Genomic DNA, 16,408 nt, shown 5'->3' with positions numbered 1-16,408 from the left:
AGTTTGCTCCGCCGTGGAGATTTTAGATACCTGTCGAGATAGTGGAGTTGTCGGACCATATCAGATATTATGATTGCAGTGCAAAGGTGCTGAATCAGGATGGCCGGAACGCCAATGTTTGAGTTACGGATCCTGATCGACAACTCAGGCGACATTTGTATCATTGTAGATTCGTTTTTCCGCGTTAAAGGAGGTGGCATAATACTGCTCTGGGCAGTCTCCAACAGAGATACTCTGCTCAATAGAGAGACACAGTCATATTTATGTAGTGAAGTGATTAAATTCCGAGGGTATAGACCTGGATATATGCTGTACTAAAGAGCCTCTCTCGATTCAACCTTCCTTTTAGTTAATTTGGGGTCTCCTTTTTATCATCCTTTTTATCATCCCAACCCGGGGCCGAGTTTTGTTTTAGGTGTTCACAATGGAAGACGGCGTCTACAGACCCGCACAGGTCGGGGGATACTGCAAAGTCTGCTTGATATCCTCTAGTAGTTTGTTGCCATCAACCTCGAAGACGTAATTAACTTTCTGTAGCGTCTGGGCCGCTGGCGTCAAGGCCTCCTGGTACGCGTGGATATTTCCGTAGTTCGGGCTGGATGCTGCGGTATCGACATCGAGGTAGACTGTTTGCGTGTGAATTCTGTTAGTCACATGCACACACACAGATGAAGCAAAGGATTTGATTCTTTCCCGCTTTCCAAGTTTCTCTTGATCTCTTCACCCCCAGAGGACCGAAAGAGTTGGGCGGGAGGAGCTCAAAATACTTACATTGGGTAGAGTTCAAGACATTAGCTGGGTCCAGGACGGAAAACATGGCGGTCTCATCCCAAAAGGGGAAAATGGTGCCGTAGTAGTTGTAGGCCAGTTCCGTGTACGCGTTTTTGACCTGGTACACTTCATCCCAGTAGGCCTGGGTTGGGAAGACTTGATTGGCAGCGTTTCCGACGATAGCTGCGAAAACAAAAGGTTAACATTTTACCTTCGAATAACGATTTATCGGACATTTATTTGACTTACTGATGTTAGGAAAGTCAGCCGTCAATGCAATTTTGGAGGCTTCCGGGTCAATCATGAGGTTGATCTATCAGTACACGCAGTCAGTTCAGTGGTCTTGTGGCATGCAGAAGAAAAAGAAGATAAGAACACTTACATCGGAGTTGTCGTCAGCTTCCCCGACACTGCCAACGACCTGGAGCAGGTTCACGTCGATGTAGCCTCCCATGATGACGAGGCCCTTAGTTTTTGAGGCAAAAGTCGGGTCCATGCGCACGGCGAGCGCAATGTTGGTCAGGGCACCACCGGAGTAGATCACAATCTCGCCAGGGTACTTGTTGACTTGCTCGACGAGCCAGATTGCGGCCGGGCCACTTGCCAGCGTGGTGTTGGGGTAGCCCTCGGTGAAGGCTGCCTTGGAAATACGATTCGGGTCGCCGGAAGTCGGGTCGCTCCCTGCCGCCTCGGCCGTCAGGTTCTCTGGCGCGAAGGCGCCCTGCCAGGGGAGCACTCCGTGCACCTCCTCCCAGGCCTGAAACAGTTGTGGGGTATTGAGAAGTGGGTAGTCAGCGCCGCGATAGACGGGAATGCACGACGACAGGTTGCCTCTCTCAAGGGTGGCCAGTCCGTGGAGGGACGTCTGCAGCGCCCACGAGTTGGCCGTGTCGCCGATCAGACCTAGCACGTCCCAGCCGGCGTTCAGGGCCAGTAGGTAAGGGATGAAGCCGGCGGGACTCCAGTCGTTGTCGAGGATGACCTTGGTGCCCGATACGGCAGCGGCGCTGGCCACCGCCAAGAGGGCAGAAGAAGAAACTCTCATCTTTTTTTTGTTTGGTGCTTCGTACCTTGTGGAATCGGCAGAGAGGTTGGCTGACGGCGTGCAGACGCAGAGATGAGAATGTGCAACCGTGGATCGTACTTCACAGAGGGCAGCGCTGCCAGAATCAGTCCCTTGTCGACCTTCTTATACACCGCGCAGTCTTCTGGTCCCCATTCTTGCGTCTCTGGGTAGTTACTCCATCGGCCGCCTGCAATTGCCGTCGGGACCATGGATCCAGACTATCGAACGGCGGTCTAAGGCAAATGAAAGAGATATGCATGGTCTGCAGCCGAATCGAGGATCCATGCGGACTAATCGGTGAATGTCATGGTCCCGGTATTATGGTGCACGGTTATGCACACGATGCAAAGCAGACAGAGAGATGTTCGAACGACTCTCCAGATCCGGGATGGTGGACGGAAGATGGAAGATGGAGACGGTGGGGCGATAAGAAAAGCATTCCAGCCACTTTATTATGTTGCGATTCTGTTTGCTCATTCTCGTCGAGAGGCTCTGTGTCTCTTTCCACCCCCGTGACTGGGATTTTGTGACAAGACTACGAGCTACTGTGCTAAGAGAGGTCGCCACGCCGCTCGGGGTCGCTGTCATGGCCCCCATTTTGCCCAATGGCGGAGCTTCACCAGGGTAGCCGTGCTCGTACCTTGCAGCTGAAGCTTGGCCCCGCGTCAATGTCAACCTCACATCTGGTATCATCTATGTGGCTTCAAGGCAGGAATACCTGACCCAAAGATGCACACGGCTCAACGGTCCTCCCCAAGAGACACCGTATCGTCCCTCTGCGGGTTTCTTGCAGTCTGATCTGGCGCACTCCTGTAGCCACAAGGGACGCTCTACGGAGCTCGGCGCCTGCCGGCTTCTTATCACAATCGCTTCCGAAGTTTCTTCCCGCCGGGGACCACAGCGGTTCTCCCGGAAGACACGTTCTGATAAGACTACTGCGACTTCGTCCTAGTCATGCTGAAATCGATATCAGATAATGCCTTAAAGAAGCTAGTTCCCAATATCAAAGCTAAGGACGAATAGTCAATGGGCTATCGGTGAACCTTGCCACGTGCACATCTCGGTCCAGATCTCGGTCAAGAGCACAATACGCACGTTACGTGAAGACCACTAAAGTCGGCACAAATATGCTTCCACAAGATCGGGGCGCTTACGACTCCCAATCCGATTTACAGCTCTAGCCCAGCGACATAGAAGCTTCGACGCCGTCATTTTTGAATCGCCCGCTCTGGCACTGACGCCGTGACGGAAGCACGAAGTTCAAGTTCATACTAGGGAGAAGTCGGTTAGCTTACCATTCGCTAGCTTTGCATTACGGAGGATGATGAGAAGACTGGGTACCAATGCTTGCGGCGTGGGGCGTTCAGCCCTTCAACCCAAAAGAAGCATAAGCCAAAACTCAATGATATAAGCTAGGACTTCTAAGATACATATTTCCCGATGTTGGACAGACTCGTCGGCTTGACAGTCTGTACACTACCGGGAAGTCCACCGGTCGTTGCGGAGGGGTCGAGATTCGCCCCAGAAAGTACTACCAACCACCCTTCTCACCACCATTCACGGCTGGCTGATGAATACCTTCGATTTCTCTCAAGTGAATCTTGGATTCTTGCCCTGCACCACCGTCATATTCCATCCTGTCGATTTCATTCTCAAACTGGGCCATTCGCTTAGCAAACTCCTTCTCTTCGTTCCAAGTGAAGATACTCTTCGACGCAAATAGAAAGTCGATTTGCTCCAGCGTGCGACCAGCTGTCTCCGGAAAGAAGCAATAAATCACGGGTATGTAACAGAGCATGGCGGCGCCGAAGACGTAGAAAGTTTTCTCGCCAATGCCGTCGAACATGACAGGAACCAGGAGACTACCACCACCAAAGCCGACAGCCCAGCCTGCAACACCAAAGGCGTTTCCCTTTGCGCGGAGCCAGGTGGGAAAGATCTCAGTCGGGTAGATGAAGGGGATCATCAACCAGGAACTTGAAAAGACGAGAACGTAAACGAAGACCATGGACGCTGCTGCTGTGCCGTACTGTTGGGCTTGATTGGGGTGATCGATTGCGCCGCGGTACAGAGCCCCGATGACGAACAAAATGATACTGAGGACCACCGCGCCCCAGTACAGGGTACGTCGACGGCCTACACGATCGAGGGTGAAGGCTGCAATTCCGGTACCTAGGATTCCCACCATCATGCACAACGCACTGAGCCAGCCAATCTTCACACCATCGAAGCCTGCAGTCTTGTAGATTGTGCCAGAGTAAATGACGACTGCGGCGATACCGGTTCCATATTGCATCAAAACCTGAAGCCAGAAAGCGAGCTGGATACGACGGCCGAGATGTATGTCGCCAGATCCAATACCGAACAGCATCTTGAAATAGTTGGTAGACTGAGACTCTTCTTCCATGTGAACAACGGCTACAATCTCTTTGATCTCCCGCTGGACATCGGGATGTTCTGCATCGCCATTTCCACGAAGACGAGTGATAATTTCGAACGCCTCGTCTGTGCGGCCAGCCTTGACAAGCCATCGAGGTGATTCTGGAATGAGAAAGGTAAAGTAGCCCAAGAAGAAAAGTGGCAGCGCCTGACATGCGAAGCAGAACCGCCATCGGAAAGCACCGCCACCAAACTCCGTAAAGGAGGTGGCAAATCCAACCCAAGAAGACAGGGCGATGCCGGAGAAGTTTGCCAAAAAGGTAAGTGCAATCATCTTGCCTCTGTGCGCCGCGGGAGCCAGCTCTGCGGTCCAGGCGGGTGCAATGACGATAATAAAAGCGACGCCGACTCCAGCCACAATACGAGCAACGAGCATATGGGCAAGGTTCACTGTGGATGCCTGCAGTATGACGCCTGCAAAACACCAGAAACATGCCATCCAGATTCCTTTAATCCTGCCATATCTGTCGCTGAATTGACCCGCCCAGAAAGCTCCGAGAAGAGACCCAAAGTAGTACATTGCTACTATGCCGCCTTGAAGCGACGGTTTTGTGATGTTGCCATCCTTGTCAGCAAAGCCCATACGGTGCTATATTGAAGGCATCAGCAAACCGATCTGAGTATCTTGAAGGGCACACGGAACAACATACTCCGAATTCGGGTGCGTTTTGAACAGCACCCATCACGCCCTGGCTCATGCCTTCATAAGATATGGCAATAGCTGAGACGGCTGTGATGAGCTGCAGGAGCTTGGGTCCAGGGACCGTCCTCCAATAGTCGCGATTGATGAGCATCTTTGCTGTCAAATACCACAGGTGCAGGTGAACAGATATGATACAAAGGTAGGTGATCAGATATTAGGGGAGACAACCCAGATTTATATAGCGTAGAGCCCACCCTGGAGATCTCGTGGAGGTCCAGTACGGGGCCCCAAATATCGCGTGCTGGTGGGTGCCACACGCAGTGACCGTGTGTCATGGCTTCTTTTGCCTCCGAAAAGATTTTTGCTCCTCCTGAGTCCGACTGTCACTGTCTCGGCTCTGGAAAACTCATACAGTAACTCGTCACGAGTTAAGCCAAGACGTCCCCTTTCAGCCTTTCTCCAGTTTAGGCTAAATCTATATCCACCTGTTCAGCAATAATCACCTTCTCGGCACCCTTCTGGGTGTGGACAGGTGGCAGACAAAGGGTCGCAGTTTACGGCTAGAGAGTTCCCCGGTCTCCAGACGAAAATTTCCCCCCGCGTTTCTCTCCCGATGGATGCACTGTAAGTTCGGATTCGAGACGAGTTACGAATATGAGTCTAGACGCATAGATAACGCGATGCCCTTGCCGCGACTGGATCTGAGATGTCTGGGCGCGTACTAGGATACCCAGAACTCACAAGACACCTAGCAAGGCGATATATACTCTGTTTGCAGTTCCCAGTCCATCTCTAAACCATTGTCAGTTGGCACACTGCTTCGTTATTCAAACCAAGCGTCAAAAGTCCACAGTCATGCCTTCAGCTACAGCTTCGGTACACCCAACAACTTCAGTATGGACGTCAGACGAAGGCTCCATGGCTCAATCTACGGCTGCAACACGATGGCCCAAAATAGTTCAGGACATGATTGAGGACACCGGTGTGTCCTCTCGACTATCTCAGTCGCCAGAAGCCAAGGCCGAGAGCCTGGCTATTCAGATCGCTCTCAAAGACATGAAGAATGAAATCATTCAGAACAAACCTCTACGGTACGGAAACCAGCTTCCAAAACTCTTCCAAGGTCTGCTGGAAGATTTACTAAAATTCCAACAGTTCGCTCAAGAGCGACGGCAAGTCAGATATCAGCAAGTACAACACCGAAATCGAGCGAGCAGGCACATGGACGTGGCTTTCCTCTCCGTGGCTCTTCAGCGAATGCTACCTCTATCGGTAAGTATCCCAAAACCATCCGACCAGATCAGTGCTGATATGATGCAGACGAGTGCAAACCATCTTCTCCACGTCACAGCATTGGAAGAATTATGACGTGTTCAAGCGACAAAAAGACTCGACGTTTGCCAAGTCGAGGAGGGCAGTTGAAGAACTGGCCAGTCGATACATGGAAACTGTCGAAAGGTCAAAGGGCCGCTCCTCAAACGACGACTCTGACGAAGAAATCCAAAAGCTATTGTTCATTGAGATGACGGAGGTCGCTTTGTGGGGTAATGCAACAGATCTATCTCTGCTCAGCCACCTTAGCATAGAAGATCTCCAGAACCTCCAGGGTCGCGAGGCCATTGCAAAGAGTCAACGCAATATCGTCGACAATGACACTGATGCACTGTACTCGTATTTGAAGTCCGGTGCACGGACAGGAGGTCGAAGAGTCGACATTGTACTTGACAACGCCGGTTTTGAGTTCTTCACCGACGTTGTGTACGCCGCCTATCTCCTTGATGCAGGATTTGCCTCTTCCATCACGTTCCACGTCAAAGACTTCCCGTGGTTCGTCAGTGATGTCGTGATGAGCGACGTGCAGGCATTGTTCGAGAACCTCATATCACCAGAGATATTCCCAGACCGCCGATATCTGGATGAATTGGTGCTGAAACTTGACGAAATGTTCGAATCGGACTCCGTGACTGTTAGGTCCCACCCATTCTGGACCACCGCAATGTCATTCCATGATATGCCTCAAGAAGCACCCGACCTACTTCAAGAACTGAAGGACAGTTTTCTGGTGATATTCAAGGGCGACTTGAACTACCGGAAGCTCACCAAGGATGGCCTGTGGCCTTATACCACGCCTTTCAGAACGGCCATTGGCCCGTTGGGTAAAAGTGGGATACCTATCCTTGCCCTCCGAACCAACAAGTCAGACACGTGTGTCGGTGTCGAGTCGGAGCAACTGGTAGAGAGACTAGAAGTAGAGGCTCCAGGAAGTGCTTGGGTTCGAAACGGCAAGTATGCGGTGGTTTCCTTTTACGACGGTCGGTCATCGTAGAAAGGGTTTCCGAGGATCAATCAGTCGAACCAGGGCACTCGCAAAGCCATGTTACACCTCAAGAGCTGGCCCATTCCTCTTTCAAGGAATTTATGATCCAGGTTGTCGGCCACGCATGCTTCTTTTCCATGTCCAGCAACATTTGTAGGACTTCTTGTCGCTCGGCGGTGTCTGTCATCAACGGAGCCCCTTGGATATGTTAGAAAGAGACTTTGTCATTCAAGGGTAAAGGTATAGTACAGATGAAGGTGCTATGACATAGCGTAATCAACGAAGGAACTGTCGCTTGCGAGCATTTGCAAGCGCCGCATATGGCTCTAACATGCATCATTACTTGCGCCTAGTTTGCAAATGAGTTAATATCTCGAAATTGTCGGGATAGATCTACTTACATCTGCGTCTTTGAGCTCTCGTTGCACTTTCCTAATTGCAAATCGTGGAAAAGGTTTGTAAATCAACAGAAGCATTGACGCAAGGTGGTAGAATCCATAGGCCATTACTACCAAGTTAAGTTTTGAACCGTTCTTACGGGCTGAAGTGGATTGCTTACCATGCCAGTCGGCCGTGAACAATATTATGGGGAAAGGATGGTCATCGCTAGATCCGCTATCGCTGTACCAAATGGGTTCGAAACTTGATGGTTTGCCTTCCATCCAGTCCGCGAGAGCCTGTGAGAGTTCATTCCATTTTTCCAGCCTGGCACCCGGTTCTGGAAATGAATTGCTGAAGCAGAAATGTATGATTGTGGCACATATCCAGGTCACATGGTTGGCCCATGCAGTCTCAGACCTGAGTTCGTGGTCGGGACTGCCAAATGCAGGCTTCGGTAGCAGAACCAGACCTGTGTCAATGTTTGGCGGTTGCTGATTCACGCACGCATTGTAGAGGCACTGCCGTGCGTAGACCCAAAAAGCCGCCTGTCGGAGTGTTGGTGCTGATAAGTCAATTTCTCGGCCCTGTGAAGCTTTCAGCAAAGCTGTACAGCCCGCCAGATGCCGTTCATGATCACTACCAGTAACCATTACTGTTGAAGACTATCAGTGAGGATACAGAATCAAGAGGGGCCAAATGTCACCGTTGAGCTGTTCAAAAACACGCAGAACAACAATCGTACAGAGAAGCACATCGTCATACGCGATATGCTCCGAACTGAGCAGCGGAATAAGCAATTCCACGCACTTTTCATGAGCGGACTCAGCCGTTTCAGCATCTTTGACATGTGTGGCCGCATACGAAACAACTGCGTAGAGTAAAATAGGGTAAGTTTTGACCAGTCTGGGGATCTTTAACGTGAACTGCCTCGATGCGTCTGTACAGTCCAGCCACCGTCCAAGATGCTGACTAAAATGATGTACGAGCTCAGCCTCGCGATATGTCAGTCTCAAGGGCGAGGTTTCAGAGGGAGATGGTATTGTCTGAACGCTAGGCGACACATGTTGCAGTAGCTGAGATATTGAGTACCCACACGCTCCGTATTGCCGGGACGGCGTTTCCAAAGGCGAACCGATTAAAGGGACATCGGCTGAAGGGGTTCTATAGGGCCCAGCTGTAAACGGTGTCATACTCGAGACTAGCGGGGACGTATTCGGGCCCTGTCCACTACGGTAGGACGTGTAGTCAGGATCCTGTGGTGGTTCATCTTGCGCATTAGCAACAAGGAATTGCTGGGGTAGTGATATATTCTGCTGGTTGGATGATTCATCGATGCTCTCAGCGGTTGAAATGCGTAAGAAGCTACCAGAGTCATCAAACTGATACGTCCTGAACTCAAGTCCAGGTGCTTCTTCTTGTAGGCAAACTCGGTCACGTTTCTGACACTACGTGTGCCCGCCAAAGAGTCAGAATAAGGAGATAAAGAGCAACGATCACGGCGAGACCTACCTGCCCGCATTTAGGTCTGACCTCGTCGCCTTGACAATCTCAGTACTCTATCTCGTGAATATTGGCCATGTGACGTACATTTTACGTGCCTTTTCCGACATGTCAAACTAGCAACGGAATCTGAAGTCAGCCGAACCGGACAAAGGGCTCGGGCAAGGACTCATGTCACTTACCATCCCCTATTTGATCGCTGCTTGCCCATGAGACCGGCCGCGTGGAAGACTGGCCGTTGTCGAACTCGAGACGAGGTTGGAGGTTAAGCGAAGAGACTCTCTGGAGAACATGGAGAAGAAAGACGAGGCAGATGGAATTTGTGGAGAGAAGGAAAGGTATGTGCGTGGCAATCTTGGTACTCAATCTAGGCTAGGGAGGATCCACTATGGAGCTTCATATCCAATACTCGTACTATGATTCAAGGAAAGGGCATTCCTGTGAAAAACGTGCTGTCTAGGAGAGATATCGAGTCGCTTCTACTCGTAGTCTTCCTCAGTAAGACAAACCTTGAAACACCGGATGTGCCACCCGGTGGCGACAAGAGCGAGGACGCGTGCAATACTGCAGAAACCGACGCCCGGGACGATGCCGCTTGATGTACAGAGCTTAGCCCAAAGAAGAAATTCGTGTCGAGGTTTGTCTCGCGAACGTCGCAACCTCCATGGGGAGTCCTTCCTCCCACTTTGGAGCCAGCTCCACGACCCCAGGGAGCAAAGGACTATCATGCGGCCAGTTACACTCCGCTCTCTGGGGCGCAATACTAATACTACGAGAATCCTTTATAGATCTGGTGTGCACAACACAACCTCGAGATACTCTCCACCTGCCGATTCTCTAATTCCAATTACATCTCTTTTTTTAAAGACAACAATATGGCGATCAGTGAAGACTTCAACGGCGTCAATGGTGCTGCAACTAATGGCCATGCCACAATGCTATACACCACAAATGGGCTTAATGGACACGTGAACGGCACGAGCAAGAGGGAACTGGACGGCTCTTTGGACATTAAAGTACTTGGTATGAACAGTGGCACTGCAATGGACGGTATAGATTGTGCCTTAGTACACTATCGACAAGCCTCACCCGCCGCACCGTTACGGATGGAGATTCTACAGGTATGCAATCATCTCCCCGTCACACATGTAGATGCTTACAATGTCGGGTAGTACGATGAGTTACCTGTTCCTCAGTGGATCAAGAAACCAGTCCTCACGATGCTCCGGGAAACGAAGACAACACCTTCTCGAATGTCTCAGCTCAATGTCCAACTTGGTATCATGTTCGGGGACGCTGTAAAGACATTCTGCACAAAGCACGATATCCCGATCGAGAGTATAGATCTGATCGGCTCGCATGGGCAAACAATCTGGCTGCTGTCCATGCCCAAAGATGGTGAGACTCGATCTGCTTTTTGCCTGGGCGAAGGCACAGTGATCAGCGGGATTACCGGAATCACGACAGTCACGGATTTCCGCATGGCTGAACAAGCTGTTGGTCGTCAAGGAGCCCCTCTTGTCGCTCTCATCGATGGACTCCTCTTGCACCACCCCACCAAGTGGCGGATTTGCCAGAACATCGGTGGTATCGCCAACCTGTGTGTGATCCCGCCAGACAGCAAAGGCGGAGTTGATGCAATGGTGGATTGGGACTGCGGCCCAGGTAACATGTGGATTGACGCTGCTATGCGTTATTTTACCAAGGGAGCTCAGGAATACGACAGAGATGGTGAGTGGGGTGCCCAAGGAACCGTTAATCAAGCCATCGTCGATCGATTTCTTGAGAGCGATCCATACTGCAACCACACACCACCCAAAACAACTGGCCGCGAAACATTCGGCGACAACGAAGGCCTGGCCATAGTTGAGGAGTGTCTGTCATTAGGCATGAGCAAGTATGATACGGTCGCAACCATCACCCGCATCACGGCCGCGAATATTGTGAAACAGTACCGGCAGTTCTTCCCCAGGTTCAATATTAACATCGACGACATCGCAGAGGTTTACATGTGCGGTGGAGGTGCTAGGAACCCCAACATCATCAAGCATCTCCGCGAATCTTTGCCAAACACCAGAATCTGTAAGCTGGACGAGACAGGTGTCCCATCTGATGCCAAGGAGGCTGTCAGCTTTGCACAACAAGCACTGGAGGCTATCCTTGGCCGCGCTGCGCTCGTCCCGGTCAACAGTGATTCGTTGACTCCAAACACTATCTCTGGGAAGATTGCCCCTGGCCTGAGGTGGCGAGAGATAATGAGCATGGCGCTAGAGTTCGGCAAGGGGGAATCCAGCCTGCCGACCGTCAAGGAGATGATTGTGGAGCGGCCTTATACTGATTGGAAGTCTTGAAGCATAGGAGTTGAGATGCCTTGATGATATGACGCTGTAGACCAAAGCTAGAGCAGGAACCTATTTGAAGCATGAGATAAGGAAGTCAATTGTAGTCAACACAATCGTGAACTGTGCGAGCATCGGTACCCGGTATCCAGGTATGCTCACGGTGACCTTCGGAGACGTTGTTCTGTGTAACTGGGATCAACAGTAATACGTTTCCCTGATTGGGAATCGAAGGTAGAAGCTCCCTTCTGCTTGTTCTGCCTTCCCAATTGAGTTCAAAGAATAACCGAAATTCTCTCTTTACGTCAACTGGGTGGCCTCTCGCAAATTGTTGCTCAAAGCTTGCTTCACGCTCCGCCCACCCGATCAGGTAAGCTATTAACATCAAAAGAAATACCATCACTCCGCCAGCCCACCAGTCTATCAGGTCGTACTTGTACCATTCGGCATCCAAGCAGGCTGGTTTCCTCTGGGTTTAAAAGCTTTGAAAGCTCCAACAGCACCAGATGTTGGTCAAGGGTCGTAGCCAATGCTAGATCATTTCCTTACCCTTGAGTTTGCCTGGAGTCATGCTGAGGTTCGACATGCATCAATATAAGGCGGCATCAAAAACGGAGTTCTAGGACTGGCTAGTGGAAGATTTCACGAGTCCCGGTCAACTGGTGATGAGAGTAAGGAAGCGATGATGGCTCTGGTTGTTGGACTCATATTTATCCCTTCGCGAGACTTGCCCTGTTTGTCGCCTTGATAGATGACTAAGTGGGTCACGTGCAATGCGTCATTGCAGCGCATACGCGTATGGATTATTGATGATTTCAAAAGAGCCGTCAACACCTACCAATGTCTCACTGGTCTTGATCTTCGCTGGCAAGTCATGTCGCTGCGCTAGATGCAACAGTGCGAACAGTCCCTTCGCTGCGGCGGGCACAATCGGCATTTGACCTCGCAGCCAGGAGGCCCTTGTGTGATCACCCGATCCTTCATCTCCTCAACTTTTGCGACGAATGTATCCAGAGCCAATGGCCATGACACGCATACCGTCTCTTAGCTATGGGCATCCGAATAACGAGCTGGAATGTCAATGGCATTCGTAACCCTTTCGCGTACCAGCCATGGCGCGACAAACGAACTTTCGAGGCCATGTTCGACATTCTAGAGGCCGATATCGTGGTGTTCCAAGAGACCAAGATCCAAAGAAAGGACTTGCGGGACGACATGGTCTTGGTACCGGGTTGGGACAATTACTGGAGTCTCCCTAAGCACAAGAAAGGTACCAGTGAGATCTTCTTGTAGGTGAGATGTATCTAACCGCGCCAGGATACTCCGGAGTCGTGGTTTACACTCGCAACGCGACCTGTGCACCGATCAGAGCCGAAGAAGGCATCACCGGTATTCTAACTCGTCCCAATTCCGCCACCAGTTTCCGAGACCTGCCACCGGAAGAGCAAATTGGAGGGTATCCAAATGCCGAACAGTTGGCGGAGGTGGAATTTGACCTCGCCACACTCGATTCCGAGGGTCGATGTGTCATTCTCGAATTTCCTGCGTTTGTCCTCATTGGAACTTACTGTCCTGCCGAACGAGACGAAACCCGAACGCACTTCCGGACGAGCTTTCTGCATGTCCTGGATGCGAGAATACGAAATCTAGTAAGGATGGGCAAGAGAGTGGTGTGGACCGGCGACCTCAACATCTCAAGAGAGGAGATAGACACCGCGGCGGCGGAAGAAAGCATGAGAAAGAACGGTGTCGATGCTGTGGAGTGGATATCTACACCAGCAAGGAGAATGCTCAATCAGCTGCTGGTGGGTGGCAAGGTTCACGGTGCAAGGGACGAAGGACGGGAGACCCCGATCTTATGGGACCTTTGTCGTGCCTTCAACGAAGGGCGTAGAGGCATGTACACATGTTGGGAGACCAAGGTCAATGCTCGACCGGGAAACTACGGCGCGAGGATTGACTATGTCATCTGCAGCCACGATATGAAAGACTGGTTCTACGATGCCAATATTCAAGAAGGCCTCATGGGTTCCGACCATTGCCCCGTGTTTGCTGTCCTCAGTGACAGTATCATTGTTGATGGAGACACGCGTCACATCCTGGATATGCTTAACCCCCCCGGTATGTTCCAGAATGGGATCCGCAAGCTGGAGTGGTCCAACAAGAACTTACTGCCTATGTCTGGCAAGCTGATCCAGGAATTTGACAAGCGACGGAGCATTCGGGATATGTTTACCAAGAAGCCCTCGTTACCGAAAGCTGAGAGCACTGCAACGGATATCAATGACAGTTCTTCGCAACCCCCGCCACCTCCTCTCCTAACTGCGACTGTCGAATTTACTTCGAAGGACGACGCTGGCTGGTCATCAAGCACTTCGAATGCTACCGCCGCCCCCATACCGGCCAACGGGAAGCGCTCCGCGAAATCTGATACGCTCCCAGCAGCCAAGAAAAGCAGATCGCAGTCTACTCAGACTAGCACTGGGAAAGGACAACAGAGTCTGCGAGGATTCTTTGCTACCAGGGGCCCGGCCCCGGCGAGTGCAGTGGATGACTTGGCCGCGACTGACCCAGAACTTTCCGAAGACGCAATATCGACCGAAAATTCTGCACCTGGCGTGACCGTGATCTCGCCCTCAAGAACGATTGCCTCCATTGAAGACGAAGCTGCCAACGTTGCCTCCAAGCAGTCGTGGGGTAAACTATTTTCGAAGCCGATTGCGCCAAAGTGCGAGCACGGCGAGCCTTGCAAAACAATGCTTACAAAAAAACCGGGAGTGAACTGCGGCCGCTCATTCTGGATGTGCAATCGGCCACTCGGTCCAAGTGGAAAACAGGAGAGAGGAACTCAATGGAGATGCAATACATTCATCTGGGCCAGTGATTGGGACGCGCGCGAGCCGGGCTGAAAGAGACATCATGTGCTTGGATTGCAACATCCGGGCTTTGAAACCCACCAAACGCCGACAAGAGCGTCGTGGAGGGCGAGTACGCCCACGGTCACTCAATGTAAGATCCACGGGGAAAGCCAACAAGATGGTCGCGCGTTGTCGGTCTGGAACGAGTCTAAACTTCATGGAGTAGCCGAGTACCACGTCGTGCGTGACACAAGCATGCGTCTTTCCTCCGAGACTCTCTCCATCTCACAGGATGTATAGTCGATTCTGCTGCTTCTTTGGTGTGCGGCGATTCGTCTCGAACATCTTCTCAATTTTGTGATGACCAATTCATGCTATCCTTGTGGATCTGCGTCACCGTGAATTCCTGATTCTAATCATGTTACGAGACGTGACCCCGGATTTCTTGATGGGGTGTGCTCCCTAGCCCCCATTCCTGAACCTCGTACAGAGTAATGCCTCGCGGGTGTCATGTCGTCAGCTGTTTGTGTGGAACACCGTCAAGATTACCTCGGGTTGGACCTAGCAAGATTAGGCAAGCCTGCCCTTTTAGGCTAGAGCTTGTGGGACCCGCGGTTCTCGCAAGCATTTTGCCTACGGGTTTCACATAATGCATTGTCTCTTCTAGGGATACATACTGTATCTAGTAATGGACACAGCCCCCTTGATATTGGGGTCCTAGAATGCAGTGGACTCACGATGGGCCCGTCACGTTGAGCTCTTGCTGATTTCTAATAGCTATGGGGTCTGTTGGGTCAGAGACGCAGCGTCAGAACAATCGTGAGAGCAGACAGTTGTTTGTTCAGTGGTATATATAACTGAAGAGGCAAATGCCTACCTGGCTAGCTAATTCGCTTGCTACATCAAGTCGTCCTCTCTCCTCTTCCAAACACCCAAAGAAAAGCATTTCTTCCAGCGACCCAGCTCACTCAGAATGGCACCAATCAGTGTTGGCATTCTTGTCTACGACTATCAAGCCATCGACGCCGTCGGTCCAACCGACTTGCTGAACTCTTCGTCCAAGCTTCTTGCAAATATCCTCCGCAAATTCATTCCGGTGGAAGAAGAAGTACTTGAACGAGCGCCGGACTTCACCTTTCACCACATTGGACTGACACGCGAGCCCGTCCAGCTCCTGACCAGCAACATCTTTATTGTCCCCACCACGACAGTCGACGAATGCCCTGACATCGACCTGCTTCTTATTCCTGGACCTGCCCCGGTCGAGTTTCAACTCTCGGAGAAATACGCGGCCTTCATCCGTCGCCACGTTGCCGAGGGCAAACTCACCTTCTCGACTTGCACGGGTGCAGCGGTCCTTGCCGCAGCCGGTGTTCTCGACGGCAAGGCAGCAACCATCAACAACGTCGAGTACGCTTGGGTTGCAAAGAAATACCCACAGGTCAAGTGGACGAAAGAACGAAAATGGATCGTGGACGGGAACCTCTGGACCGCAAGTGGAGCTGTGGCTGGCATGGACATGTTCGCTCACTGGTTGAAGGAGAATTTCGGTTTGGCTGTGCTCACACTCGGTGCCTTGGGCTTGGATTATGAGCCTCGCGACGACAGCGGCTTGTTTACGGTCTTGCCCAAGAGATATGGTGACGATGGCGAGCAAATTGCCACCCATCACGTTCCAGTATATAATTGAGGCGTGGCTAGGACTAAAGATCGCCGCTCAAGTCAAAGTTAGATATCGATGATCAAATCAGTCTTTTCCACTTCAAAGCCCCTTCTGGGGCTGTCAATGTGTCAGGATCTTCACTGAGAATGGCCCTACAATTTTCTGTCAAAGTTGATACAATGTAGTCAATTGAACAGTCCTCTGTAATAACGAATCATCGTTTGAAGAGCGAAGAAGTCGTCTCTACCTAAATCGGGATGGGAGGGCTTGTTGTAAGCTCCCGCTCTGTTCGGAAGTGCACTTCCTGCTATGCTAGGTTGTAGATTTCCTTGCCTCGTCCTTTGCTCACGGATTCCCTAGATATATCACTCACCCCGGGCGAGGGATCTGGAGTCTCGCGGCACAACGTCAATATCCATGTACTAACGAAG

General features: G+C 51.3%; 7 protein-coding genes across 7 annotated transcripts; 4 read left to right on the top strand and 3 right to left on the bottom strand.

Annotated features, from left to right (window-relative positions):
• Nucleotides 1-438: 438 nt before the first annotated feature.
• Nucleotides 439-1,816, bottom strand: PV08_07895 (uncharacterized protein; the record flags this gene model as incomplete). Its single annotated transcript, XM_016382222.1, has 4 exons — nt 439-626; nt 772-954; nt 1,021-1,084; nt 1,154-1,816. 4 exons carry the CDS (start codon nt 1,814-1,816, stop codon nt 439-441), a joined length of 1,098 nt encoding a protein of 365 aa, XP_016235324.1.
• A 1,552-nt stretch (nt 1,817-3,368) lies between these two features.
• PV08_07894 (uncharacterized protein) lies at nt 3,369-5,070 on the bottom strand (the record flags this gene model as incomplete). The annotated part of the gene is made up of 2 exons (XM_016382221.1): nt 3,369-4,865; nt 4,927-5,070. 2 exons carry the CDS (start codon nt 5,068-5,070, stop codon nt 3,369-3,371), a joined length of 1,641 nt encoding a protein of 546 aa, XP_016235323.1.
• Nucleotides 5,071-5,774: 704 nt separating this feature from the next.
• PV08_07893 (uncharacterized protein) lies at nt 5,775-7,245 on the top strand (the record flags this gene model as incomplete). Its single annotated transcript, XM_016382220.1, has 3 exons — nt 5,775-6,010; nt 6,075-6,191; nt 6,240-7,245. The coding sequence occupies 3 exons, from the start codon at nt 5,775-5,777 to the stop codon at nt 7,243-7,245; spliced, it is 1,359 nt and encodes a 452-aa protein (XP_016235322.1).
• A 58-nt stretch (nt 7,246-7,303) lies between these two features.
• Nucleotides 7,304-9,328, bottom strand: PV08_07892 (uncharacterized protein; the record flags this gene model as incomplete). Its single annotated transcript, XM_016382219.1, has 8 exons — nt 7,304-7,434; nt 7,486-7,585; nt 7,638-7,744; nt 7,796-8,269; nt 8,321-9,062; nt 9,127-9,155; nt 9,205-9,233; nt 9,300-9,328. The coding sequence occupies 8 exons, from the start codon at nt 9,326-9,328 to the stop codon at nt 7,304-7,306; spliced, it is 1,641 nt and encodes a 546-aa protein (XP_016235321.1).
• Nucleotides 9,329-9,992: 664 nt separating this feature from the next.
• Nucleotides 9,993-11,468, top strand: PV08_07891 (uncharacterized protein; the record flags this gene model as incomplete). The annotated part of the gene is made up of 2 exons (XM_016382218.1): nt 9,993-10,238; nt 10,290-11,468. 2 exons carry the CDS (start codon nt 9,993-9,995, stop codon nt 11,466-11,468), a joined length of 1,425 nt encoding a protein of 474 aa, XP_016235320.1.
• Nucleotides 11,469-12,506: 1,038 nt separating this feature from the next.
• PV08_07890 (exodeoxyribonuclease III) lies at nt 12,507-14,365 on the top strand (the record flags this gene model as incomplete). Its single annotated transcript, XM_016382217.1, has 2 exons — nt 12,507-12,726; nt 12,774-14,365. 2 exons carry the CDS (start codon nt 12,507-12,509, stop codon nt 14,363-14,365), a joined length of 1,812 nt encoding a protein of 603 aa, XP_016235319.1.
• A 922-nt stretch (nt 14,366-15,287) lies between these two features.
• PV08_07889 (uncharacterized protein) lies at nt 15,288-16,004 on the top strand (the record flags this gene model as incomplete). The annotated part of the gene is made up of 1 exon (XM_016382216.1): nt 15,288-16,004. One exon carries the CDS (start codon nt 15,288-15,290, stop codon nt 16,002-16,004), a length of 717 nt encoding a protein of 238 aa, XP_016235318.1.
• Between the last annotated feature and the right edge of the window lie 404 nt (nt 16,005-16,408).

The sequence above is a fragment of the Exophiala spinifera genome (genome assembly GCF_000836115.1).
Source record: "Exophiala spinifera strain CBS 89968 unplaced genomic scaffold supercont1.5, whole genome shotgun sequence".
NCBI lineage: Eukaryota > Fungi > Ascomycota > Eurotiomycetes > Chaetothyriales > Herpotrichiellaceae > Exophiala > Exophiala spinifera.
The sequence above is the reverse complement of the archived record's forward strand: the minus strand, read 5'-3'. Positions and strand labels throughout refer to the sequence as shown.